The sequence below is a fragment of the Accipiter gentilis genome, chromosome Z (assembly GCF_929443795.1).
Source record: "Accipiter gentilis chromosome Z, bAccGen1.1, whole genome shotgun sequence".
Taxonomy (NCBI): Eukaryota; Metazoa; Chordata; class Aves; order Accipitriformes; family Accipitridae; genus Astur; species Astur gentilis.
The window spans coordinates 68,672,984-68,700,363 of NC_064919.1; the positions used below are offsets into that span (position 1 = coordinate 68,672,984).

At 40.0% G+C, this 27,380-nt stretch overlaps 1 protein-coding gene across 1 annotated transcript in view; it reads right to left on the reverse strand.

Annotated features, from left to right (window-relative positions):
* Positions 1-3,933: 3,933 nt before the first annotated feature.
* Positions 3,934-27,380, reverse strand: part of DDX4 (DEAD-box helicase 4) — a 39,831-nt gene continuing 16,384 nt past the window's right edge. Inside the window, exons 7-17 of the mRNA XM_049795764.1 lie at positions 22,043-22,084; positions 20,651-20,793; positions 19,421-19,573; positions 16,842-16,996; positions 14,751-14,880; positions 13,520-13,686; positions 9,701-9,846; positions 8,823-8,922; positions 6,727-6,997; positions 6,485-6,571; positions 3,934-4,005 (exon numbers count right to left, since the gene is read on the reverse strand). Coding sequence (XP_049651721.1) covers positions 3,934-4,005; positions 6,485-6,571; positions 6,727-6,997; positions 8,823-8,922; positions 9,701-9,846; positions 13,520-13,686; positions 14,751-14,880; positions 16,842-16,996; positions 19,421-19,573; positions 20,651-20,793; positions 22,043-22,084 — 1,466 coding nt within the window. The remainder of the gene's footprint in view (positions 4,006-6,484; positions 6,572-6,726; positions 6,998-8,822; positions 8,923-9,700; positions 9,847-13,519; positions 13,687-14,750; positions 14,881-16,841; positions 16,997-19,420; positions 19,574-20,650; positions 20,794-22,042; positions 22,085-27,380) is intronic.

A 27,380-nucleotide genomic window follows, 5' to 3' on the forward strand; every position in this document is an offset into this window, starting at 1 on the left:
GCCCTGTTCCTGAATGCATGTGCTGGTTCCCCCAGCATCGTATTTATTACCCGCCAACCTGAGAAGCAAGTGCTCCCTCACCTCCTCCTGATCCTGATGCATCCTATAGTATTTTTTTCCTAGCTGCTTAAAACTACCAGTTCAGCCATCCTGTGATGTACCAGAACTCCCAGCTTCTTTTCAACTTTGAGTTTTTGTCTGGTGGTTGATTTGTTCTCACAGAATCAGAATCACAGAATGGTTAATGTTGGAAGGGAACTCTGGAGGTCATCTTGCCCAACTGCTATAAGCCTGAAACTTACTAAAGCGTTTTTCATTTCCCTTTCATTTTTACTCAAGAATAATATTCAGTCCTTTGTGCAATTTCTTAGCCTTTCTCTGTACTAATACACCAGTAACTTTTATGTATAAGAACTTAATTGCCTCAGAGTATTTTGAATCATGATCATTATCTCCAAAGAGATTGTGCCCATTTACTTTTAAGATACCATACCTAACTGACAGTGTTCGTACATCTGTATCCAGATTATCAAATACTCAGGGGAATGTAGTTTCTGTCGCAACCCTGTAAGTAATATTCATGTAACACAAGGATGGTACTGTCTGCAACCACAGCTGTACACTGATGAGGTTTATATCCCAGTGCTGTATCACAGTACAGCCTAGGTAACTGGAAAGAGAAAAATCAAGACTTTTTATCAGTACAGGACTCAAACATAGCTGGTGTGGACCCCAAACCCACACAATTTTATCATTTGGTGTGAGTCCCAGAAAATACAGCATATTAAACTCATGTGTTCCTACTGTAGCAATGCAACAGGATGCACTAGGATGATCCTGGGATGATCATGTTTTGTACCATTACTTGTTTTTTATGTATATTCAAATGTATCAAACAATTTTAAGAATCATTTCAGGCATCCCAGAAACAAGCAATAAAGTATCAAGTGCCAGATGAATTCCACCACATGTTCAGCAAACTGCATATTCACATCAGTGATCACAGACTGACCAGTAATGAAAAAAACAACCATACATATCCTCCTTATTGGGTTTACAGATCAGAGCAGACATCTGTCCCAGCACATTTCCATTCTAGGAGCTCACAGACTGGTTCACAGAATATCCAACCTCCCCACTCCCAGCTGTCTAGCAGCTCCAAATGCCTTTTTTTAAAAAAAAAAAAAAAAAAAAAAAAAAAAGAGAGAGAAATAACATCTACAGGGACTGGTATTTCTGCTAGTTATGGAGGCAAAGCTTGTTTCAGAAAAAGTCTGTTTATCAAAGCTATCCCTTGTGCAAGGTTCTCTGCTTATTTCTCCTTCATTTTTCAGCTATACAAAGAAACCCTTAACTTTACTTATTCTCTGCCACTCCTAGAACTGCTGTTCTGATCAGGATCCAGAGTCAAAACACAGTTGTCACACGTCACCTCTACAGACTTTCCTTCCTTTTCACCCTCATGACTGCAGTCCTCTCAGGCTCTGATGAGAAACTTAACTCATGAGGAAAAAGGTTCAGGCACTACATTAAGTGTGTTACTATTGCAATGTGACAGAAATAAGAAAAAGCAGCATTCAAAGTATTGTTGAAGGAAAGGCAGCTTGATGGCATTTTGCAACACTAGCTTGTCAAGAACCCCAACCTTAATCCTGAACTATATTCCAATACAAACAGCATTTTTTACATAAACATGGACGTAAAGATAGGAAAAAGCATTCAAGGACCTGAGGTTAGCACCACTGTAGGCAGGAGAAACATCTAAAAGGAATTACAGGTATGCTGTTCTCAGGTTTCAATCAGTTCAATGAAACCTTTTCAGAACGTTCATCCTGACTGCCACCTGGAGGACAGTGGGAGTCTTGAGTGAAGAAGGTATTAACACTATTTCCCAGTAAGACTTTCAAAACCTTCTCCATATAAATATAAAATTACCTGAGTGCAGGTTAACAGAGAGGCAGCTGACAGTGCAGTTCATTCCCCACCCCAACTTCCCTTGTTTGTCAGCGTTTTCCTCCAGCTAAGACTGAAATATTTTCCTGCAAATTAAACGTATTTAAAGGGTCACAATAGGCTTAAACAAAACTGAATATTCAAGAAGGAACTGTAGTTTTCTGCAAATATTATTCTTGAAGTTTTCCATTTTCCTTAATCCTAATTATCCCTCAGTCCTTTTTCAATGGGTATTCTATACTTGCATCAGACAAAATTATCTGACATCAGACTTAGTTCTTCAATTCCTCACCCTCTCATAAGCAGCAGTAAATCTGACTTACTTTCCTCTTAAAATGATTTCATTAACAATCTAGGGACAGGTTTTGTTGGTTGTTTTTTTTGTTGGGCTTGGAAGGGGTTATAATGTAGCAGAGAAAAAGTTAATATGAAAACGTTTCCTTGTGGCAATTCCTACCATCTTCACAAACTATTATAAGAAATGGCCAGTTTTATTCCCTTAGGAAAGGAGCAGTTCTGAACATGCAGAAAAACAGACTGAAGTTGTAGAATGCACAGGCAAGAAATAAGTATTTCCACGTCAAGGAAATGCAAAAAAGTCTGCCTTGGCCAGAGTAATACAGTGTGTGTTGAACAGTACTATTTTAAGTTTATTTATGGACTGTTGTAAAAGGCAACTTCAAGCACAAATGTTTGCAAACATTCTACCACCAAACGTTCCAGAGAGACTTTACCACAGGTTCCAGATTTATGCATGCACTATTTAACACACTACCAATTATTACATTGCTAAACTCAGTTCTGATTCTCATAAACTTGGGCATCAAACCTTCATTCTTGTAAGCAGAGCTTAATAGTATTATTTCCCTGTATTAAATGGGAAGACTGTAAAAGAAACAGTGCTCAGCATTGTGTGCTAAATATCAGAGAACATGGTAAGATTGTAAGCTTGTGCAACTGTGCAGGACAGTACAAATTATAATTACTTTGCCATTTTCCTTTGGGACACAATGATATGCATCTTTGTAGCATACAGTACTGGTAAATAAAAAAAAAATCAAAGAAAAAGCAACTTTAAGAAAATCTCCTTCAACTGTTAATGGCTGCTTACCCTCTATAGCTTCTACAAGTCTGCAAAACTCTTTCGGGCGTGAGCCACCAAGCTTGTTCTAAAGCAAACTTTTGCACAACAGGTAACAGAAGAGTAGTTATGTCTGTCAAAGGCAAAAACATACTAGAAGCAACACAAGGGCTCCAATGTTCTCTGAAGACAGCTCTGTAAAAACATGTCTTTCCACTAAGTTGCAGACATAGCCACTGACCTTTAGTTCCATATGGAGATGCACATGTTCCATGCATGTCAAAATAACACCAGTTCATGAAACTGCAATGACAGATGCTTTTTTGTATATCTGATGTAGAAGCAACCATCAATATGCACTCCTCCAGCTTTTATTAAGTAACTGTTTACAAGATATTTAACAGATCCTTAATCTCAAAAGTCATTGCATTAGATTCAAATTTTATAACTTGTTAAAAAAAGGAATGAACATTAAGTTTAGATTAGCCCTTTCATAAAGCTCTTTCCCAAACTAGGTCTTCACAATGCAAAATGATCAAAAAGCCATCTTCCCACGCAAAATTTTGGTAACAAAGTTCAAGGGATCTACTACTTCCCACTTGCAAAACTCCCATCTTTTTACAGCAGCATACTAGCTACCAAGCATCAAACACAAGGTTTTAACACTTAGTACCTGAAGTGTCTCCTAAGAAAATTGCTTTTGATACCCTGCATTAAGTGATAATCATCACTGGGTTCATCAGAACAGATTACACATATTTTACTGAAAGCTTTAGCATATGATATGAACTATTCTTTTAAACATCAAGCATTTCATAAGGTCAACAGTAAGGAGCATTAAGTGGAACAGTTCACTTAAAGCACAACAAAATAGAATTTAGTTTGGTACTAGAGTAGTTTTAATCCCATGACTCAAATGTCCTTGCAGAATATGACATCTTCACTCCTGGGTTCATGTTGCCTCCGCAATTCTAGGAAACAGAACAGATACTAGTTTAGAATCATTAACACTTTCAATCCTTTAATGGTAAAAGTCATTACAAAGCAACTTCAGCATGTTGCATGCATGTTTCTCAATGTAATTTGAACATCATATTTTTAAAATAAATACAGAAACTGTTTCATCATTAAACTTCTATACATAAGGTTTTTAGACCCCAGTGTGAAATTAATGCACTTCAATCAACCTCAGATTTTATCAGGTGTGGGAATAATCCTTCCCAAAGTTCAAAATCCAACTTCTCTTACCCAACACAAACAGTTCACACAACTTTGGGGAAAAACTTCCTTTTCCATTTCAACTTTTAGAATGACTGTCTACACTACGTTCCTCGCAAAAGCCTTCTCCTTTGGAAAAAGGATGAAGCCCAGTCATCTATAAGATTGTTCCAAAATAATCAGATAAGATCCTCCAACAGATTCCTCTTTCAAATTCATCATTTGATTATCAAATGGCTCTTTCATGTATTCCCTTTGAAAGGAAAGTGAATATTGTAAAAACACAAATAAGATGTTACCTTTCTTCCTCAAGAGAAAGGACATCAGGATCCTTACTGAACACTAGATGATACAAGCCTCTGTTTCAGTAAAACAGCAAAATGCAGCTTTAATAGTGAGTTTCAAAGAAAAAAAGAGGGCTGATTACAAATGTGCAGTTTCTGTCAGAATCACTGACATCAGAAGGTCTCATAAGACAGGAATTAGAACCTGATTATCTCCAACTCAAGAGTTGGTGCACTGCACTTATGTGATTAAGAGGGCAATATTCCTAAGGCAAACAGACAGATTTCCCCTGAAACTAATCTATTCAAAAGTACATGGATGAAAAGTCACAATCAGATTTGGGAACTCAGAGGTCATTGTTGTGGTTTAGGTCCAGCTGGCAACTAAGTATCATGCGGCTGCTTGCTCACTCCTCCTCACCCTGGTGGGATAAGGAGGATAATCAGAAGAAAAAGGTAAAAACTCCTGGGTTGAGATAAGGACAGTTTAACAAGACAACACAAGGAGAGAAGAAATAATAGCAACAATACTACTAATAAAAGAGTATATAAAGTGAGTGATGCATAATGCACAACCAGGAGCTTAGCCTGTTCCCGAGCAGCAATCCCTCCTCCCCACCTCTTGGCCAGCTCCCCCAGTTATATACTGGGCATGACATCATATGGTATCAAATATCCCCTTGGCTAGTTTGGTCAGCTATCCTGGCTGTGTCCCCTCCCAGCTTCTTGTGAAAATTAACTCTATCCTAGCCAAACCCAGGACAGTCGTAAAGGACATGAAGGACAGACTTGGACCTAGAAACGACAGATTTCATGAAATACTGCGAGATGCTCCCCAACAGTTGGAAATGTGTATTTGGAAGCAATCTAGACTCGAAGGTTGATGAGATCCACCTTTGAAAGCAATCCACACAAATTAAAAAAGTGTCCTTGAACAGGAATATAGAAGAAAGATCCACTGAGGCTACAAGCATGAGAAGAAAGCAAAAGTTTAAGTGTGTAACTGAGGTCCCATGAAGACACAAAGAAAAAAGATTTAGATACGATTAGGGAACCTGTCAGGCAGGTAAATATACCCAAAACACCCAATACTTCCAATAATTATGGTATGGAAAAAGATAATGTAAAGGAAGGTCTGACAGACGTTGTGCAAGCAGTGAGAGTATTTCTCTTTGTGGTCTCTAACACAATATTAATGTTTGGAATGCAACTGAGATGTGATAAAGTTCTTACATGAGCAAGAGATCAAGGAAAGGCCTTTGATGAAGGCATTAAAATCCAAGTAGATAAAAGCAAGACGTATCAAACATCAGCTAAAAAAAAATAATAATGCCAAGTAGGAGCAGGTATAGAATTTAAATCCTAAACAAGTGACTGCAGAGTGATTTGAAAGCTATGCCACCTAGGCCGTCTCATTTACTCAATCTGTATTTTAACGTCTGGTATCAGCAACAACTACAAGACCAGAAGGCTCCTCCTCATCACAGACATTAAGAACAACTTTGAGCAGACTGGGGCATTTATCTAATTATAATTAACTGAAGTTTTTAGTTAAATGAATTGATTGGGCAACTCATAACAAGCAGTGATATAACTAGTAACTATGTGCTCCTACCCTACATGTGCAGTATAGAAACTTCTGGAACTACAGCCTTTGCATGTTTGCACAAACCTTTTCTTCCACAGAGCAATTCCTGACACTACAGATCAAGACTAATGCACCTAGTAAGGCCACACTGTAAGATTCAAGGAAGTTGTAAGTCAAGGAAGTTGTCCAAAATTAGTTTCAGAAATACCGAGCACTTTAAAGGTGCACAGCTAAGATAAGGGATAGAGTTACACTCAAAACCGTTTCAGTGGCAGTACTCTGGAGATACACTGCTAAACACACTTCTACACTGAGAAAAAGTTCTAAATGCCAGGACTTCGAGTTCATTTCCAGACTTACCTTTTGGGTATTAGCTGATCTAAAGACTCGTTCTCCTTGAAAACCAAAAGCAGTTTCTTCCAACCAAACAGGAACTTCCTGCTGGGCCTGCATAATTAGAAAAGTGAATTTAGAGACTTTGACTCCTTTACCAATTCATATTAAGAGCTCCATAATGGCACCAAAGAAATAATAGTTGCTCAGTACATTAAAGTGAAATCCTAAAGAACAGAAAAAGTTAAGCACTAAGATTGGAAACTTACATCTGAAAGCACTTTAACTAGAGATCGTGCAAGATGGCCATCTGAATTGTTATCAAAGAAGGAAACTGCTTTGCCTGTATTTCCACAACGACCAGTTCGTCCAATTCGGTGTACATAGTCTTCAATGGTGGGAGGAAGATCAAAATTAATAACGTGTTGGACATTTTCAATATCCAGACCTCTTGCTGCCACTGAAGTTGCCACGAGAACTGGAAATTTTCCAGAACGAAAATCCTGAAGAGCTACTTCTCTCTCTCTCTGTTCTCTATCTCTACAAAGATAGCAACGGTTAAATGGATATCTCAAAAAATCTGCAGTATTATTTAAGATACAAGTTGAAAGGTCATAATTCACGGACAGTAGTTGTTCTCAGGGTGGGGGGAACCACCACCCATACACTACCATTTTAGGTTTTCTGAATTTTTAACTGATTAGCAGTAAGACACAACAACTGTTTTAACCTAATTCTCTACAGAAACTAAATTTTTTTTTAAAGAACCAGAGATAGTCACGTATTGAACTCACTGCCTTACTTAAGAAGATCCACTAACTGATTGTTCCTTCATGCCATAGTTAGAAGTGCTTTTCGTACTGCTTTGGAGCAGGGAAGCAGAATAGCAAAGATGAATTCTAGGCAGACTCCTGCACAGGCCATTTTTCAGATATACTAGAAATTATAGCCAGCCAACAGTATAGAACTTGCCTTTTGTTTATCATCATGAGAAGAAAACTAGATTTGCTCTGGGGTTTGCATTTTTAAAGAATAGTTACGGATTATCCAGTACTTAAATACAGTAGATCAGAGTTTAATTCATGTTCTTTGTTGTCCAAATGAAAGAACAAATTAGAAAGCTAAAAAACAGTGCTCAAAAACAGTGTAACATAGGATATTTAGTGAAGTCTGGTGTGACCACTATTCCAGGGAAGACCAACTATCCTAACCAACCTCAACTTGAAAAACTCACGTGAATCAGAAATCAGTAACATTCATGACAGTTTAGCAGCTTCCATGGAACCAGTTATTCTCTTCGTAAGTATATCTTAACTCACAGTGTAGTAATTCTATAGAAATGTGTTAAGAACCTACACACACACACAACATGGGGGGGGGGGGGGGGGGGGGGTAGCAATTCAGGTTAGCCAAGAACAGAAGGCCAGATCTTCTCAAAATGACCCTTCACACACCTGTAAAACTGATAGGGCACAGGATACACACAAACATCTTATATCCGTGTACTAAGATAATTTTAACCCATCTACAACCCTGATGCTCTAATGTCTGTGAGAACACTGCCTGAAACATCATGTTATTGGCAAGAATTCAAGTCCCTTCCTCCTATTACAAGATGAAAAATACTGCAAAACTACATTTTTGATCTGCTACAGTTCACTGGGAATCTTAAGACTCAGTTTGTTGTCCCATGTTTTGACATATAAACAAACACCACAGAAATACATTCCAGCTCATTATGTGAAAGACAGCCCATCTTTTTAGATGGGTTTAGACCTGGAATTAGCAACTATTTCACTTCGTTCCTCAGCAATTTTTCAGGTGTGCAACACTAATGAGTAGACTACAAACACAAGTTAGAAGTATCTTCTCTTTAAATTGATCTCCATACAAAAGCTATGTCCATGAACGCATCGAAGAGGCAGAAGTGACAGCATCAGAAGTCTGTATGGTACATGACTTAGCTCATTGCAAGGAAGTCTGTAAGACAGAGTGGAAGGTCCACAACTGCCACTTGAATTTACAAATATCATTTCACCAGTAAAACTACATATAAACAATAGCTGATTCTACTGATTTTATTACATTCTACTACTTTTTTTAGCAGTAGGCATAAGATTCTCCAGTTCATACAGAGCATTTGAAGTGCAGTCAACCAGAAAGATGTATACTCAACAAATGCTGTGAGAACTGGCCTTCAGATTGGACAGAACTGCTGAGGAAGACAGGGCTATCTGAAACAACGCAAGCTAAGTCACGCTGATATGGCCAAACATGAAATCTCAATAAAAGCTTCTTGTAAGATATAGTATTAACTGACTTTCACTTAATACTATTACCTGACTTTCACTTTAAAAATACTTACCCATGGATGCTAGTGGCTGGTATTTTTTCTTGACAAAGAAAGGCTGCAATGTAGTCTGCTTTTTTCTTTTTGTCCACGAACACCATGGTTCGTTCATGACCTATGTAAAACAAGAATTCAGATCCATTGCAGTTTGAAACCTGATGCATTTTCACTATTCACAGTTGCCGTTACTTATATAAACAACATCAGAACACGTTTTGAATGAAGTCTTCAAGGTTTGATTGCAATTTCTTTCCTGTGTTGAACTAATTAAATTCAATCCATCAATTTCTAGATCAACACAGAAACCTAGGTGAAGACAAGTGCATTGGTTTTTTTCTCCTCAACAAAAGGAGGACACAAATATTGTTCTCCATCATAAGCACGCACTCCCTTTCTACAGCATGTGGCTAAAAGTAGCAAACCATTCTGAGCACTGCACAGCAAGGTACACGGACCATTTTTTAATTCCAAACTCCCTTCCTGTTTTCAGCATTAAAACTTAAGATACATTCAGAGCAACAATGGAAAAATCCTAGACTTTAACAAAATATAGGCCCAAATGTTCACATAAGAAGTTTAACACAGCTGTAATCTGAAGATAATACCCCCAGATGCTAAAACATTGTAATTGACCATATAAAAAAAAATAATCATCTAGGAAGCTTGTTTGCTAGTACTCAGTAGAGATGAGACCTTGACTAACACCCGTAACACAAATATGCCTAAAAACCTAGCAGTCCCTGAGGCCTGCATCAAGCTTCTATCAGTAGTCTTGTAAAGTGTGTAACACATGTAATAGAATGGAATCATGACCTGGTCTATATCAAGAGCACAGGTTTAAAAACAAGCAGTTTTGTCTTCCCTGGAAAACAATTAGCAATAAGGAAAGTTACCTATGCTTTGTAGAATTTCTACCAGTTTATCCCTCTTGGAATACTGAGGAACCTGAAGAATATTTTGCTGAACATCACTGCAAGCTCCACCCACGTGTCCAACAACAATAAACAAATAATCAGTTTTCAAAAATTCACCAGCCAGCCTTGAAAAGAAACAAAATTGAGCAACATGAAGTCTACTGTGTAGTTGCGTTAAGATCAAGTAACTTTACGTTTAAGCAACCCTCACAACAAATATTTGTATCATTCCTCACAAGGCAGAGGATATAAGTAGTCATATGTGCATTTCTTAAAAAGCTGGAAGAGTCTGCATTGTTTTCTAGACAGCTGTACAAAAAAATCTGATCAATAAGAACATGCATAGACTGATCACATCCCTGTAGCCTTTCATAATACAAACACTGCATTTTCTAGCCATCTCAGAAATAGTTCCACATACATGCCTGTAGTAAAATGTGTTACTGAAATATGCTCACAGAACCATTCTCAGGGCACTATTTCATCACTAGCTGGAGAGACAGGGAATTGTACACAGGCCAGAATTCAAAACAGGCCTCCAAGAGACAAGACCATCCTTTTTGACCATTCAACAAAAGCACTGCTTAAAATCACAGTTTATTACGTGACATTTACCAGTTGCTACAGGCAAAAGTCAAGTTTTGTTCAGACAGCGTTCATCTTCAGTTATCCCTTACGTAGGTGATCTTACCTGAGAGATCAAACTCCCCGAATAGATAATTCCTTGAAATGCCCCATAATACTCAAGAGTTTTACTAAACTGTATTAACTTATCAAAACACAAGAGTGCTTCATGACCAGCGTACACAAAAGCAGCTTCCACTGCTGTAAGATTCAGATGGTAAACAAACCAACATTTAACTGAACACACACAATCTCAAGTATTGGAACAAATTCCTAAAAAAGAAGAAAGTCTTAAAAATGTTAAAGGACTGCCTTAAGGACTTGAATCTCCCGCCTGATTTATAGGTGTAATCGCCACTGAAAAGGTATTTTTCATAGCAAGTAAACAAGTTACTAGGGATTTAAATGTGTTTGGTCTTAAGATCTGACTTGTTTAAGATGTCACAGAGAGACATAGTTCTAAATTGAAAGTAAAGGGCAAGTTTAAACTCTCTGAAAATGGAACAGTAAACAAAAAACAAGAAGGGAGAGAAGAAACTAAAGACCTTTTAATGGGAGATATAAAGCCCCAAATGCTAAGCTGAAGTTCTCCAGTCAGCTAGGAAACGCATGATTCTCTCAACTCACATGCACAGGAAGAGCCTTGATGATCAGACCAAAGGTATATGTGACAGCAGAGACCCAAATTCAGGTACAAACCATAACTGTATGTTAAAACCACATCTGATTACACTCACTGAATAGAAGTGCAGGAGAGCCTGAACCCAGCAGGGTTCTGTCCTACTGAAGTAGTATACTGTCCAAAGTTGTTTTAATAGCAAAGTATGGGAAAACATTAGCTTTCCTGACTCTAGAATCAGAAAGGCAGTAAATCCAAGAAGAAACTGACTTCAGACAAGAAGGGCTTTCACTCTCTAAAATGGAAACATCACCTTTAGGCATTCCAGTTTCAAAAGGTTACAAAAATGTTATTATGCACTTCCAAACTATGATCTAAGCACTCAGGTTTCTGAAGTCTTCTACCTGTACTTGTAAATCCTGTAAGACTGACAGTAGAAAGATAGATCTTGGGGTGGTTTTTTTTTTTCTATTAAATGGAAGCAGACAATAAACATCTTGCAGATCTCCCCTCAGGTGTTGGTAGTTGAGTACTCTTTACTCATCCCTCAGTATGTAGCAAAAACACTGATAAAGACAACAGATCTGGAGATCAAGGGATCAAGATTCCTCTCTCAAGCCCAAAACCTGAGCCAATCAGAGCACACTGCACAATCTTAAAGGGAGACACAGCTCCATCTTTTCACAGGATGCAGTGCGAAGTGAGACCACATTCCCACACAAACAGTAAACACATGGAATGAGCATGAACCACACTTATGTACAGTGTCATTTGAACGCTTGATTCCCAGCTGCAGAAACAAAGCCGTTAATAGTTCACTACAACATCTTCTTTCAATACAAAAAACTCTATGAAAAAAGTCTTGACTGAGGAACCAAAGCCACAACAGGCAACCTAAGACTGAGTTTAATATTAATTCAATCCTACTTAATAAAGAAAAGCGATTCATCTCCTCAACAGCTGACAATATTAAATGATTAACAGAAGAAAGCAGCCCATTCCCCTCTTTCATTCAGGACAGTCAACTACTGAAGATGTTTTCTCCCTGCCTCAAAAAAGATCTTTCAGGGTTTTTGAACGCCAGAAAAGACCTGTCAGGATTTGACTCACTGAAGTACCAACAGACTTCACTGCAATGCTCTGATCAGTTTACATGCTCTCAAACTGTAAAGTGCTTACTAGTGTTTTTCAGCAATACTGTCACAACAGTATCGCTACCACAAAAACCACCAAAATTATGTCAACTGCTCAAACTGAAGTTAGACTCCTCCAATTTGAGTATTCAGATGCCTGCCTCTTCAAAAGTGGAAATACTGAATAATTTCCATCCACCTACAGGGAATGGGGTGATATGTTTGGGGCTCGGCAACCCCACTACCATCTGTTGAAGTCTGTTCTCATAGTCTGGAAAGTGGAACATTAAGGGTAGTGAGTAGCAGAGCTGGAAGAGATATCCTAAACCCATCTGTGGAAGCTTTAAAACTACCAAAACCAAACAGCATTTATGCAAGTGTCCTGGTTTCAGCTGGGATAGAGTTAACTGTCTTCCTAGTAGCTGGTATGGTGCTATGTTTTGAGTTCAGTATGAGAAGAATGTTGATAACACACTGATGTTTTCAGTTGTTGCTAAGTAGAGTTTAGACTAAAGTCAAGGATTTTTCAGCTTCTCATCCCCAGCCAGAGAGAAAGCTGGAGGGGCACAAAAAGTTGGCACAGGACACAGCCAGGGCAGCTCACACAAACTGGCCAACGGGGTATTCCATACCGTGTGACATCCCATCTAGTATAGGAACTGGGAAGTGGGGGCAGGGAATCACCGCTTGGGGACTGGCTGGATGTCAGTCAGCAGGTGGTGAGCAATTGCACTGCGCATCATTTGTACATTCCAATCCTTTTATTATTGCTGTTGTCATTTTATTAGTGTTATCATTATCATTATTAGTTTCTTCTTTTCTGTTCTACTAAACCGTTCTTATCTCAACCCACAGGTTTTACTTCTTTTCCCAATTTTCTCCCCTACCCCACTGGGTGGTGGGGAGTGAGTGAGTGGCTGCGTGGTGCTTAGTTGCTGGCTGGGGTTAAACCATGACAACAAGTAAATAAGAATTGTGTATCAGAAAGGCTGGTGAGTTGAGCAGTAATTGGGATGTCTGGTTATATTATGTCCTGGTGTCAAAGACACTGCTACTGTGCTGCTTGTTAAACAGCAAGACCACTGTTTTTGAGCTTGCACAGATCTGGTGGGGGAGGGACAAGAAACAAACAGAGGCAGTATGATGACTTCTGCAGAAGCGGAATTTTAAAGGCTTCATACAAACGTTGTAAGTTACTTTAGAGTCCCCACCTAAAATAAGCAGTTCATCTATGCAAGTTACTAGTTCTGTTACCTAAAAAAAAGGGAAGTCTTCATCAAGGAATGTTAACATCATAGCTTTTCAGTATTTTCTAGCAAGATTATAAGCTTTTAAACATAAAGAGTGCTTGTAACAACTCTTCAGACATTTAGCTCCATACAAGTACATTTTCAGATATATTTCCATTTTTACTTTACTCACCTCTGAACTTCGTCAGGAAAAGTGGCACTAAACATTAGTGTTTGACGTTTGTCTTTTGGTGGCATGCTTGGGTAAGAAATCAGCTGCTTCATAGCTAAGCCAAAACCCATATCAAGCATGCGGTCTGCTTCATCTAGCACCAAGTATTTCACATTACACAAACCAATCTGCAAATATTTCAGGGAAAGAAAAACCATATTGGTTCACTGATAGTATACGCTTATAGAACATCCTAATCGCCAAAATCCACCTTTTACTTATTCTTTTCTAGTAGATGTTAATTATTCACAAATAAAAGCCTATGCATTATGTTTTATTCGCATCTCAACCTCTATTTAACTTTTTAATCTGCACTAATTCTAATAGTATGCATACACTGAAGTGATTCAGAAATTGGTTCAGCAATGTAAACCAAGATAAAGCCTATAGATCAACTAGTATTCAGCACATCTATTTTGAAACTATGTCTGAGTTTTAGAAAGGTTCTCTCATACAGTCCTCACACGCTCTCAACAAACTCCTTGTTCTGAAAAAATTTATGTCAGAAAGCATTATTAAGGACAGTACAACTTCACTGTTGCTAACCAATCCTGTCATTTTGACTAGAAGCCTGACAACTGCAGAAAGCCAATCTCCACTTTACCACCAAGTGTTTTTCCAAACTTCACTTGTCCAGTGCAACATCACTGAGCCACCATTATAATATGTAGCAATTTTGATTTGGACTTATAATGGCTGGAAAAATAAAAATTCAAACACAATATTACACCTGGAGGTTTTTTTACATTTTGAATGAAATCAATATTAAAACAGTCAAAGAATTAATATTAGCATAGTTCCAGACAAATAAAACCTACTGTAGCAAAACAAACAGGACATCAAGCAAAAATCTGCTATGGAATTTTCTATGAGAAGTAAAAGGTGTTCCATGTATTTAAACTATGAAGTTTAATTGCCAAGAACACTGCAGACAGTTTGATTTAGATTGATATTTTCCAGTGGGCCCTGAAATGGACTGAAAAGATCTGGACTCACGCTACTCTTTCAAAAACCTCATGGTATTTAGATATTCGAAGAAAAGTTCACCTGTATTTTAAGTGCCTGTATGAAGGCAGCATACTGACTAGTTTTTATGGCTGTACCTTTGCTTCTATCGAATTTGAAGAACGAAAACCAGTATGTAAAAAGCTAAGAGTGTTTAGGGAATTCAGATTAAGTTTTAAGATCTTACCTTCTCTTTTCCAATGATGTCTAGAAGTCTTCCTGGAGTGGCACATAGTATATTACAGCCCTGCATTATCTGACGAATTGAATGGCCTGTTTGTGTACCTCCATAGATCACAACAGGCTTTATACAAGTTCTGTTATATAGAAAAAAATTGCATTAGTTAGGTAAGTATGCAAACAGTATTGTTTCATAAAAATAGGTAAAAAATCATCAGATCTACCATAAACCAGCTTAGAGTGGTTCAACTCCTTCACCATACAGCACAGCTTATAACCAAAAGCAGGACCCAAGACCAGAAACTCACTCACCATAAGCTCAAAGTTCCCATTCATACTCCATAATAGAGGCTGCACAGGTGGCTGGCTTAGAAAGAACACTTCATTTCACCTGCACTCTTCCCTCTCCCTCCAATTGAGAGTTACTGGCAGTAAGAGCCAAAATTATGTTAGACATTGTCCCCTTTTATACAGCATACTTCGAAAAAGCAGAACCACCAAATATACGCCTTTAGAGCTTCAGAAGTAATTCTTCCACACCTTGAAAGGACAGTGCCAAAAAAACAAAAAACCCACAGAGGTGCACCTCTGTAAAGGAACTAATCACACTGCCCATGCAGTGTGCCACTCAAGCATCAGACTGCAAACCCATTCAAACACTACACTACTTAGAGCTCTTCCTACTAAGGTTTTGGTTAGACCTACATCAGATATTCTACTGTAGAAAACCACCTCTACAAGCAAGAACTACCTTACGCAGCTGAAGAGCAAGCTTACAAGCATTTAACTCCCTGCTAAGGCTTTTACATGCATGCAGTGAGTATTTTCACACTCAAATTCTAACTGTCTATTCTTGAATATACTAATTCAGCTTCATATGCAACAACAGTGAATCAGATAAACCCAGTAAAAATTTAATCGGAACTTTTCAGAAAATTTTAGTCAAGAATAGAAACAGGTTGGACTCATAATGTTTCAACATTTATCCACTATCAATTAATACACCTATTTCACATTCTTGTGAACTAAACCAGAGGGCTTAAGAATATCATGAATCTGAACTGAGCACTATGCACACAATTCTTTAGAGGCAACAGATTCACCCCTTGATATTGTTTAACTGCTCCCCAAATGTAGGTTACCTTGCTTTCACTGCAGGGCAGCTGTAGCAGAAACTGTCTAAATTCAAAAGCTATTTTATTGTGAAATAATCTATATCTAGTTTAAGATAGCATAATTAATAGAACTAGCTACACAGAACAGTTTTAGGGATTAAGAAGCTATTCTTAGTAACATACTTAGTAAGTAGATACACAAACATGATAGTACTTCACAAAGGCCAAGACAGCTTTCAAGCGTAAGTTTGCTTGAATGAGCAAAGGCAAGTCTAATTTAGTCCACTAGATTTTGCACTGACAATGTTCTCCATTCCACCTCCTGACACTAACAAGCAGTTGCAGACAATAGATTTAATTCTCTTCCTGTGCACTGGTGTAACCTATCATTTAGCAGCTGAAATATCACTGGCAAACTAGTACAAGCATACTCTCATGCAACATCCAAGGGCTCAATGATAAGTTCAGACCTTTTGTTCCATTTTGAAGAAGCAAAGCCAAAGGAGTTTGCTTGAGCTGTGACATTTCTGTCCATGACCAGAAACACTGGGAAGTATAGAGTTACTAGAAACCATCAGTGAAAATTAACTAAAAAACCCTAACACATAGCTCTATTTTTGTCAAGACAAAAATAAGAGCAAGTGTAAATTACATAAGGCAACCTAAATTTAAGTTACTTCATTTAAGCAATTTTATTTTTCTCATCAGTAAAGATGATGTGGAACAAGTTTAGTACTTATCTCCTCCTCAAGCTGGAGTAAGCCTCTTCCCCGACACCCCTTCCCCTCCCAACATCAGGAAGATTAGGAGTTTAAATCCCCAGTCACATAGTAAGAAACCTGCTAGCCAGTATTACCATCTGAATTCAAGCATTTGCATTCAAGTTGCACAGAAAAATTTTTGAAAGTATTTATGAAAAAAATAAAGCAGTGCTGATTCAGACAAAGTAATAATCAATACCAGGCAACAGTACAAACGCTTACCCATACGCAAATTTCCTTGCTTCTAGGAAGATCTGATTTATCAATTCTCTAGTTGGGGCGACAATAATACATTCTGGTTCTTGCTGCTCTTTAAAGCTACTGGCAGTTACTCCATTTCTCATCATGTGGGCCACAATTGGTAGAAGAAAAGCTGCCTAAAAAAAAGCAGCGGTATTTATGCTGTTTAGTCTTAAAGCTTTCATAAGTCACACTAAAAGCTGCATATCAATCTTAAAGCTAGAATGATACAGCACACTATCAACTTCAAGGAAATCAGACTGGAACAGGATTGACCTGAATGCACTACAGTACATTAAAGCTTATTTCCCCTTGTCTAAGAAGCATGAAAATATCCCTCTGGTCCTTAAGAGTCTAATAATGCAGGAACAGAGTTAAGCACTAGCTAACTTCTGGGTTCTTCAGGCAGTTCCACACAGTGTGTACCCCAGGATCAAAAACCCTCCACAACATTTACTTACAAGCATTACATTATCATCAGTAGATTTGTAAGGTAACCATGTATGACCACTCTCCAGACTACTACAATAGCAGATCAGTTTGCAACACTGCTGCACCAGCAACCTTAGTTCCCTGTAAGACTAGTTACCCCCAAAATAGAATCTGTACAGCAGTCCCAAAAGCATTCAGAATATTTATAGAATAAGCTTTGGACATTTCCCCGTCTGCAAACAGAAGAGGTTTTTCAAAACAAATAACTTATAAGCTATGTAACAACAAAGCTAGAATTCCACACTACAGTGAATGGCAAAAAGTTATACTTAATATCCAAATATTCGCATTCGGAGCCATCAGCGGTTATATTTGGGTACATTAGACAGTTTAACAAGTTGAGACAATTGTGAACTTGGTATCAACTCTCAACACTGTTCCATGATTAATACTGAATCGCCTAAAACTAAGTCTGATGCTGTGGCGGGTTGACCCTGGCCACACACCAGGTGCCCACCAAAGCCATTCTATCACTCCCCCTCCTCAGCTGGACAGGGGAGAGAAAATATAACAAAGGGCTTGTGGGTCGAGATAAGGACAGGAGAGATCACCCACCAGTTACCGTCACGGGAAAAACAGACTCAGCTTGGGGAAAATTAACTTATTACAAATCAACCAGAGTAGGGTAATGAGAAATAAAACCAAATCTCAAAACACCTTCCCTTCACCCCTCCCTTCTTCCCAGGCTCAACTTCACCCCCAGATTCTCTACCTATCCCCCACAGCAGCACAGGGGGAATGGGGAATGGGGTTTACGGTCAGTTCATCACACGTTATTTCTGCCGCTTCATCCTCCTCAGGGGCAGGACTCATCACACTCTTCCCCTTCTCCAGCGTGGGCTCCCTCCCACAGGAGACAGTCCTCCATGAACTTCTCCAATGTGGGCCCTTCCCACGATCTGCAGTTCTTCATGAACTTCTCCAGCATGTGTCCCTTCCGCGGGCTGCAGTCCTTCAGGCACAGACTGCTCCAGTGTGGGTCCCCCACGGGGTCACAAGTCTTGCCAGCAAACCTGCTCCAGCGTGGGCTCCTCTCTCCACAGGGCCACAGGTCCTGCCAGGAGCCTGCTCCAGCACGGGCTTCCCACGGGGTCACAGCCTCCTTCAGGTACACACCTGCTCCTGGGTGGGGTCCTCCACAGCCTGCAGGTGGATATCTGCTCCACTGTGGACCTCCATGGGATGCAAGGGGACAGCCTGCCTCACCATGATCTTCACCACAGGCTGCAGGGGAATGTCTGCTCTGGCACCTGGAGCATGTCCTTCCCCTCCTTCTTCACTGATCTTGGTGTCCACAGGGTTGTTTCTCTTACATGCTCTCATTCCTCCCTCCAGAATGCTGTTTCTGTCTGTCCTGCAACTTTTTTTCCTTCTTAAAAATGTTATCACAGAGGTGTTACCACTATCGCTGATTGGCTCAGCCTTGGCTGGCGGCAGGTCCGCCTTAGAGCTGGCTGGTATGGGCTCTCTCGAACACAGGGGAAGCTTCCAGCAGCTTCTTACAGAAGCTACCCCTGTAACCCCACCCGTACCAAAACCTTGCCACACAAAGCCAATACAGATGCAGATCAGACTTGATCAAATAAGGATGACCAGCACAACAGTCTGTTATAATGTGGCATAAGTTTAAAAAAAAAACGAACCACAAAACCAAAAAACAAGCACAAGAACACACAAAACAAAACACACATACCAACACCAAAAAAGAAACAAACCAACACAAAACCCACAGAACACAGAAAGAAACCACAACTTTCAACTGCTGAGGTTTTTTTCTCATCAGCAGCTCTATTACTGCCCATACTTCTGAATCTGTATCTGTAGCCCTGAAGACTGGCCTGCTGTATCAAGACACCACTTCAATGAAATTAAAAAGAAATTCAGCCCAAAAATGTGACAACCCATCCATCATGCCCATCTGTGCTTAATACTACACCTGCCATTGCAGTGCAAGTCAAATCATTAGACAAGAAGCTGTGAAGCATCTGGCACGTGGAAGACTGAGGCAGCCACCTAAAAGTTCAAGGTCACACACTTCCAGTAGTATGAATACTACACAAAATGCTTACAGTTTTTCCTGATCCTGTCTGGGCACACGCCATTAAATCCCGTCCTGCCAGTATAATAGGAATGCTGTACTTCTGCACTGGAGTAAGTTTAGAGTATCCAGCTTTAGCAATGTTCATGTTTAAAGTCTGACAGAGGTTAGCTTCTTCAAAAGCCTGTAAAACAAAAAAAATATTATTATTAACAGTACACAACCACAGAAGTTAAAGTTTCTAAACTGAGATGCCTACCACAGGATACAGACAGCCAAACACTGAAAAGTATTAACTTTTGAGGGGGTCTCACCAATCATCTAGACTGCCAAGGTTCCTACAGGTAAAAGCCCCAAAGGTTTTTTCCACCTGCTCATGCCATTCAAGTAAAGTTGTTTGTAGGACAGTGAAGGCCTTTGGCTGGTCTTACTAGCTTTGAGAGAAAACTTCTCAGAAGCCACAGATTTGGGATTCAAGCAGGTAAACTCACATCATGGCATGCTATGAAAACAAACTAAAACTCTTCCATTTCATGTAGGAGATACACACTTAGTCTCTGTGATAAAACTAATAAGGGGAGCTAAAGCAACATCCCTATCCAGGACCAAAAACCATCATACATTATAAAATCAGTTTAACTTCAGTGAGAAAACCTTTCAGAAGATGGATGGGGGAAAAAAACACTGCATCTTCTCTTTCAACACAGGTGCTACTACACCCCCCCCCCGCTTCTTCCTCACTCTTCTCCCTAAAAAGAGGTTTTTTTTTTAAACACTAACCACCTGGTATGGAACAGAAGCAAAGTTATATTTAAACAATAAACAGCAGCCACAGAAAACAGGGCTAGAAATTACTTCAAAAACACCTCTCTGTCCAAATGAACTATTCCAACAGGTCTTCATTTACAATCTTAAAGATCCCCCAGTAACAGATTTCAAGATGACTCTACCAGCCTTCCCAGAAACTGCTGCCAAAGACCTCTTTCTTTCAAGTTCTAAACTGGTATTTTTCTGACATTTAAGGACTATACTTCCTGTCCATCCAGTATTACTTTCTCTGGGCAATTTCTGTAGTTTGTCAATGTCATTTTGAATTCGCATTTGTATCTTTCAAATCGGTAGCATCTCCCTCCAACACACTACTGTCTGCAAGATGCAAAATCCTTTATTAGTATTTTCATTAGCTGTGACTATTAGACTCGGGATACATCCTTACAGAATCATACTCAACATAAACCCTGAGATTAATGAGTTCACTAACCAGAAATGGTGCTGGAGGGTCAAGTCCTGACACTTCGACAATGTTTTCGTCATACTTGTCGAAATTAATTCCTGTCTGATAATGTGCAAAGATGGCTTGTTCATCATCAGGTGGAGGTGGTGGCACATAAGTCACCTTTGGACCTTAAGAACACAAACACTCAAGTTCATGAACAATATAAAGAAAATTTAAACTAACACTATTTTAAGTATGGAGCTACTGAAGTTCAGTGAGATGTCATTTAAACCTCTCTCCACTTTCCAGGAAGGCAAGAAATTTCATAAATGAATTCTACTAGAACTTAGTTTTATACTAGCAGGCCTAAAACTTACTTACAAATAATGTCAGACTTTCATAAAGCATTCATGTCACATTTGCTTAAGGACCTTACTTTAAAGAGCTACCCACCAAAATTAAGTTAGGGTCTACTTTACCACCATGCAAAACCCAATTCTACCACAAAAACTCATTACACTATAAATTATCCTATTCAATAACAATGCATTTATTAATACACAAGGATAAAATTAATCTGTTCATGGCAGTACATTTACAGTTCTGTATTCCTTAAGGTATTCTTCAAGCTGATAAACTCAGAGGTATAACAATTACTTGATGCTCACTAAAACGTTAGCAGTAGAAGCCATTTCACAGGGGCCTCAAATAAGGTAAGATCAGGAAAAAAAATTATTCATACAAAAGTCATGAGTTCACTATTTGTCTTTTTTGCATTTCAAGAGTAAGAGAAAGACAAAACAAGGCTAAAGTCATTTGCAAAAAATACTGCAGGTAAGTAAACATTCTAATAGATTGTCCCAACTGACACGTATATCAGAAAGTCATTATTCATCATACATTTCAACTTCATCTCCTGCACATACAAATCATGAAATCCTATTTACTAACTTGCAGTAAAAGACATCAAGCCTGTTTTCCAGAAATAGCATCCCAGATGCTATAGCATTTGAAACTGAGAATCTATTGTTCCTTCATGGTTTGCTTTAATGACTATCATCACTTAAGATGCCTACACTATTGTCAATTAAGTTCTTTAATATTTGTGTCTCAGGTAGATAAGCTTTATTATTATAAAAAGAAACAGCCAGCACAGAGGAATTCTACAGCACTCCATTCCAAAAAGTTAGTCTTTTAAGTGAGTACCACCACTGTGTTGCCCAGTAATTCAGAGATGAACAAAGCTTAAACAGACTGAGTTTAACAGTATTTGCTTGTCAGCTCATGTTAAATTAACAGTTTTGAGGTGGTTATGCGTTTATCTTTATCACTACCTTCTTTTTTACCCTATTACTTCCAGCAACTTTAAGTAAGAGAATGTTCCTTGAGTTAAAAGCAAATTAAAACTGGCGTGTTACTTGGGAAGAAGCTACTTACCTCTTTCAGAACGTATTTCTTCACTGCATTCCTTGTAAGCTGCTGTTAAAGAGAGCATTCCAAAGTTAATTGCTCTTAGGGAAAAAAGCTCATTTGAAAGAAAATTTAAGTAAGAACCTTCATGAAAAATTCCTAGAGGCACTTAGAAGACTCAACAGTGGGTACTGATATGGTTGATAGAATGAGTGTAAATACTTAGGTAAGCAATGAAAGCTTAGTTACAAAAAGCCAGAAGACAAAGGCCTTGCATTTGTGTTTAGAAGGACAGAAAGAGAGCATGTCAGAACACTGAGCTTAGCAGGACCTTGCAGTAACATGAAGGAATTAAACCCAGCATCTTGCCGAGGGACTTCCAAACCAGATCTGGTCCTTACTTGACCTGTAATAAGTCCCTTATCATCAAATAAAATGCAATCATCCCAGATTATGAGATTGCCATCACAAGATGTCTAGATAAAGCAAGTTGTATTTAAAAACAACAAAGAGCAAGGATCCCTGCTAAATCCAGCATATGCTTTTGCAAAGGCAGATTATTTTCCATATTCACTTGAGATTAATCATGAGCAAGAAAAAGCATCTATAACAACAAATTGAAATGCCACAGAAATATAAGTTTTATAACCTGTCTTGTTACCTCTTAAGTGAGGTTTTTCCCCTAAAACTGATAAACAAAATACTGTAACAAGAAATTCATACACGCTTACGGTTACAGCATCTTGGTTTTAAGAACCATTCAACTTTTCCACAAAACCAGGATATGCTTGTTTTATGCTACATAACATACTCCTAAATAACTCAAGAGACATAGCCATAAACTTCAGTGTCACCACAGTAATTTTTCAAGAGCTAGGAGAGAATTTAAATCAGAAAACTACCCTGTTATTTCAACAGCCATACATTTAAAACATCTACTCCATGAAAGTTCTGACCTTGACATCCACGTATTGTGTATGTTGCTGTCATTATCACTTGAAAAACAAAGACATTTATTCTTAAGACATTATTCTTAAGACCACGTTTTACATAAGTAAAAACTGTACTAAGACTGAGCTATTAACAGCAGCATTTCCAAGATCCATTTTAAGTCTTTACTCTTACTATAAAGAAACCAGAACGTCCTGGTTTCAGCTGAGATAGAGTTGTCTTCGTAGTAGCTGGTGCAGTGCTATGTTCTGAGTTCAGTATAAGCTGATTTGTCAACCAGAGAGCCAAGGAGCGATCAGCAAAACTCGCCCACCCTTTAATAGTCCCATATGGCCAGTGTGAAAGTCTAATGGGAAGTGGAGACTAACAGTAGATTATCGTGGCCTGAATGAAGTTACGCCACCACCGACTGCTGCCATTCCGGATATGCTAGAACTTCAATATGAACTAGAGTCAAAGGCAGCCAAATGGTATGCCACAATTGACATTGCTAATGTGTTTTTCTCAATCCCTCTGGCAGCAGAGTGCCATCCACAATTTGCTTTTACTTGGAGGGGCACACTTGGAATTGATTGCCCCAGGGGTGGAAACACAGCCCCACCATTTGCCATGGACTAATCCAGACTGCACTAGAAAAAGGTGAAGCTCCGGACATCTGCAATACATCAATGACATCATCGTATGGGGTAACACAGCAGAAGAAGTCTTTGAGAAGGGGAGGAAAATAGTCAAAATCCTTCTGAGAGCTGGTTTTGCCATAAAAGAAAGTAAGGTCAAGGGACCTGCACAGGAGATCCAGTTTTTAGGAATAAAATGGCAAGAGGGAAGTCATCAGATCCCAATGGACGTGATCAACCAAGTAGCAGCTATGTCTCCACCAACTGATAAAACTGAAACACAAGCCTTCTTAGGTGTCATGGTTTTTTGGAGAATGCATATTCCAAATTACAGTCTGATTGTAAGCCCTCTCTATCAAGTAACACATAAGAAGAATGATTTTAAATGAGGCCCTGAGCAACAACAAGCCTTTGAACAAATTAAACGGGAGATTGTTCATGCAGTAGCCCTTGGACCAGTCCAGGCAGGACAAGATGTTAAAAATGTGCTCTATACTGCAGCCGGAGAGAATGGCCCTACCTGGAGCCTCTGGCAGAAAGCACCTGGGCAGACCCCAGGCCAACCCCTGGGCTTTTGGAGTCAAGGATATCGAGGATCCGAGCCTTGCTATACTCCAACTGAAAAAGAGATATTGGCAGCATATGAAGGAGTTTGAGCTGCCTCAGAAGTGGCTGGTACTGAAACACAGCTCCTCTTAGCACCCTGCCTGGCAGTGCTGGGCTGGATGTTCAAAGGGAGGGTGTCCTCTACACATCATGGGACTCATGCCACATGGAGTAAGTGGATTGCACTGATCACACAACGGGCTAGCATAGGAAACCCTGATGGCCCAGGAATTTTGGAAGTGATCACGGACTGGCCAGAAGGCAAAGATTTTGGAATGTCGCCAGAGGAGGAGGTGGCACGTGCTGAAGAGGCCCTGCTGTATAATAAACTCTCAGAAAATGAAAGGCAATATGCCCTGTTCACTGATGGATCCTGTTGCATTGTGGGAAAGCATCGGAGGTGGAAGGCTGCTGTATGGAGTCCTATACGAGAAGTTGCAGAAACTGCTGAAGGAGAAGGTGAATCAAGCCAGTTTGCAGAGGTGAAAGCCATCCAGTTAGCATTAGACACTGCTGAAAGAGAGAAGTGGCCAGTGCTCTGTCTCTATACTGACTCATGGATGGGGGCAAATGCCCTGTGTGGGTGGTTACAGCAATAGAAGCAGAGTGACTGGCAGCACAGAAGTAAACCCATTTGGGTTGCCGCACTGTGACAAGATATTGCATCCCGGCTAGAGAATCTGGTTGTAAGAGTATATCATGCAGATGCTCACATACCCAAGGGTCAGGCCACTGAAGAACATCAAAATAACCAACAGGTGGATCAGGCTGCCAAGACTGAAGTGGCTCAGGTGAACCTGGACTGGCAACATAAGGGTGAGCTATTTGTTGCTTGGTGGGCTATGATACCTCAGGCCATCAGGGAAGAGATGCAACATATAGATGGGCTCGTGATCAAGGGGTGGACTTGACCATGGACACTATCGCACAGGTCATCCATGAATGTGAAACGTGCCGCAATTAAGCAAGCCAAGTGGTTAAAGCCCCTGTAGTATGGAGGGAAATGGCTGAAATATAAATTTGGGGAAGCCTGGCAGATTGACTGTATCACACTCCCACAAACTTGCCAAGGCAAGTGCTATGTGCTTACAGTGGTGGAAGCAACCACCAGATGGCTGGAAACATATCTGTGCCCCATGCCACTGCCCGGAACACTATCCTGGGCCTTGAAAAGCAGGTCTTGTGGCGACAAGGCACCCCAGAAAAGAATTGAGTCAAGACAATGGGACTCATTTCCAAAACAACCTCATAGACACCTGGGCCAAAGAGCATGGCATTGAGTGGGTGTATCATATGCCCCATCATGCACCAGCATCTGGGAAAACTGAGCAATACAATGGACTGTTAAAGACTACATTGAGAGCAATGGGGGGTGGAACCTTCAAACACTGGGATACACGTTTAGCAAAAGCCACCTGGTTAGTCAACACGAGAGGATCTGCCAATTGGGGTGGCCCTGCCCTATCAGAATTTTTACATACTGTAGAAGGGGATAAAGTCCCTGAATCACACAAGAAAAATACATTAGGGAAGACAGTCTGGGTTACTCCTGCCTCAGCCAAAGGCAAACCCATTTGTGGGATTGCTTTTGCTCAAGGGCTTGGGTGCATTTGGTGGGTGATGCAAAAAGATGGGGAATTCCGATGCGTGCCTCAAGGGGATTTGATTTTAGGTGAGAATAGCCAGAATTAAACTGTCTGATATTAGTTGCTATATAACCCCGCTACTGTATGTTATCATTACTATAATTGTTATATCCATAGAACTACAGTAAAAATCACTTTGATCAAGCAAGAATGAACTGTGATAAAACTGAGTGAAGCGCAGTACTGATGGAACCAGAACTGACTCCAGCATGCAACAATCCAATGGCGCACACCATCCTCCTGCTGCACCCAATGTCACCTTCTCGTCACACCGCACTGAAGCCCAATCCTGCTCTGCCGACAGAGAGGACCTTGCACCAGACCTCCTGCCCAGAAAGACTGGTATGACAGATGGAGCCCAGAGACAGGAACTAAACTTTGACTTTAACTTTCCAGACGTCTGCTGGAAATACAACACAGCAGAGAGCAAACAATCTAGGACATTCCTGGAGTGTGTGGAAGAGAACTTCCTGACGCAGCTGGTAGGTGAGCCAACCAGGGGAGGAGCCTTGCTAGATCTACTGTTTACAAACTGGTAAGTACTGGTGGGAGGTGTGATTGTCAGAGGCCATCTTGGGCGTAGCAACCATGAAATGATAGAAATCTCAATTCTTGGTGAGGCAAGGAAAGGGGTTAGCAAAACCACCACTTTGGACTTCCAGAGGGCAAACTTTGGCTTCTTTGAGGCACTAATTGAGAGAGTCCCTTGGGAGACGGTCCTGAAGGGCAAAGGGGTCCAGGAGGGATGGACATTCTTGAAGAAGGAAATCTTAATGGCTCAGGACCAGGCTATTCCCACGTGCCGCAAGTCGAACCGCCAAGGAAAACAACCGGCCTGGCTGAACAGGGAGCTTTTGCTAGGAGTCAAGAAAAAAAGGAGTTTATCATCTCTGGAAGAAAGGGCAGGCAACTTGGGAGGAGTACAGGGATCTTGTTAGCTCATACAGACAGGAAATTAGAAAGGCAAAAGCTCAGCTAGAACTCAATCTGGCCACTCTTGTAAGGGACAACAAAAAATGTTTTTACAAATATGTGAACGGTAAAAATAATCCCAAGGAGAATATCTATCCTTTAATGGATACAGAAGGGAATGTTGCCACCAGAGATGAGGAAAAGACTGAGGTACTTAATGCCTTCTTTGCCTCAGTCTTTAATAGGGAGACCAGTTGTCCTCAGGCTACTCAGCCCCCTGAGCTGGAAGGCAAGGATGAAGAGCAGAATATACCCCCTTAATCCAGGAGAAAATAGTTAGTGACCTACTACACCATCTGGACACTCACAAATATATGGGACCAGATGGGATCCATCCAACAGTACTGAGGGAACTGGTGGAGGTGCTTGCCAAGCCACTTTCCATCATCTATCGGCAATCCTGGTCAACAGGGGAGGTCCCAGAGGACTGGAGGCCTGCCAATGTGACACCCATTTGCAAGAAGGGTCAGAGGGAGGATCTGGGGAACTACAGGCCTGTCAGCCTGACCTCAGTACCAGGGAAGATTATGGAACAGCCTGAGAGCACTCACGTGTCAAGTCCAGGACAAGCAC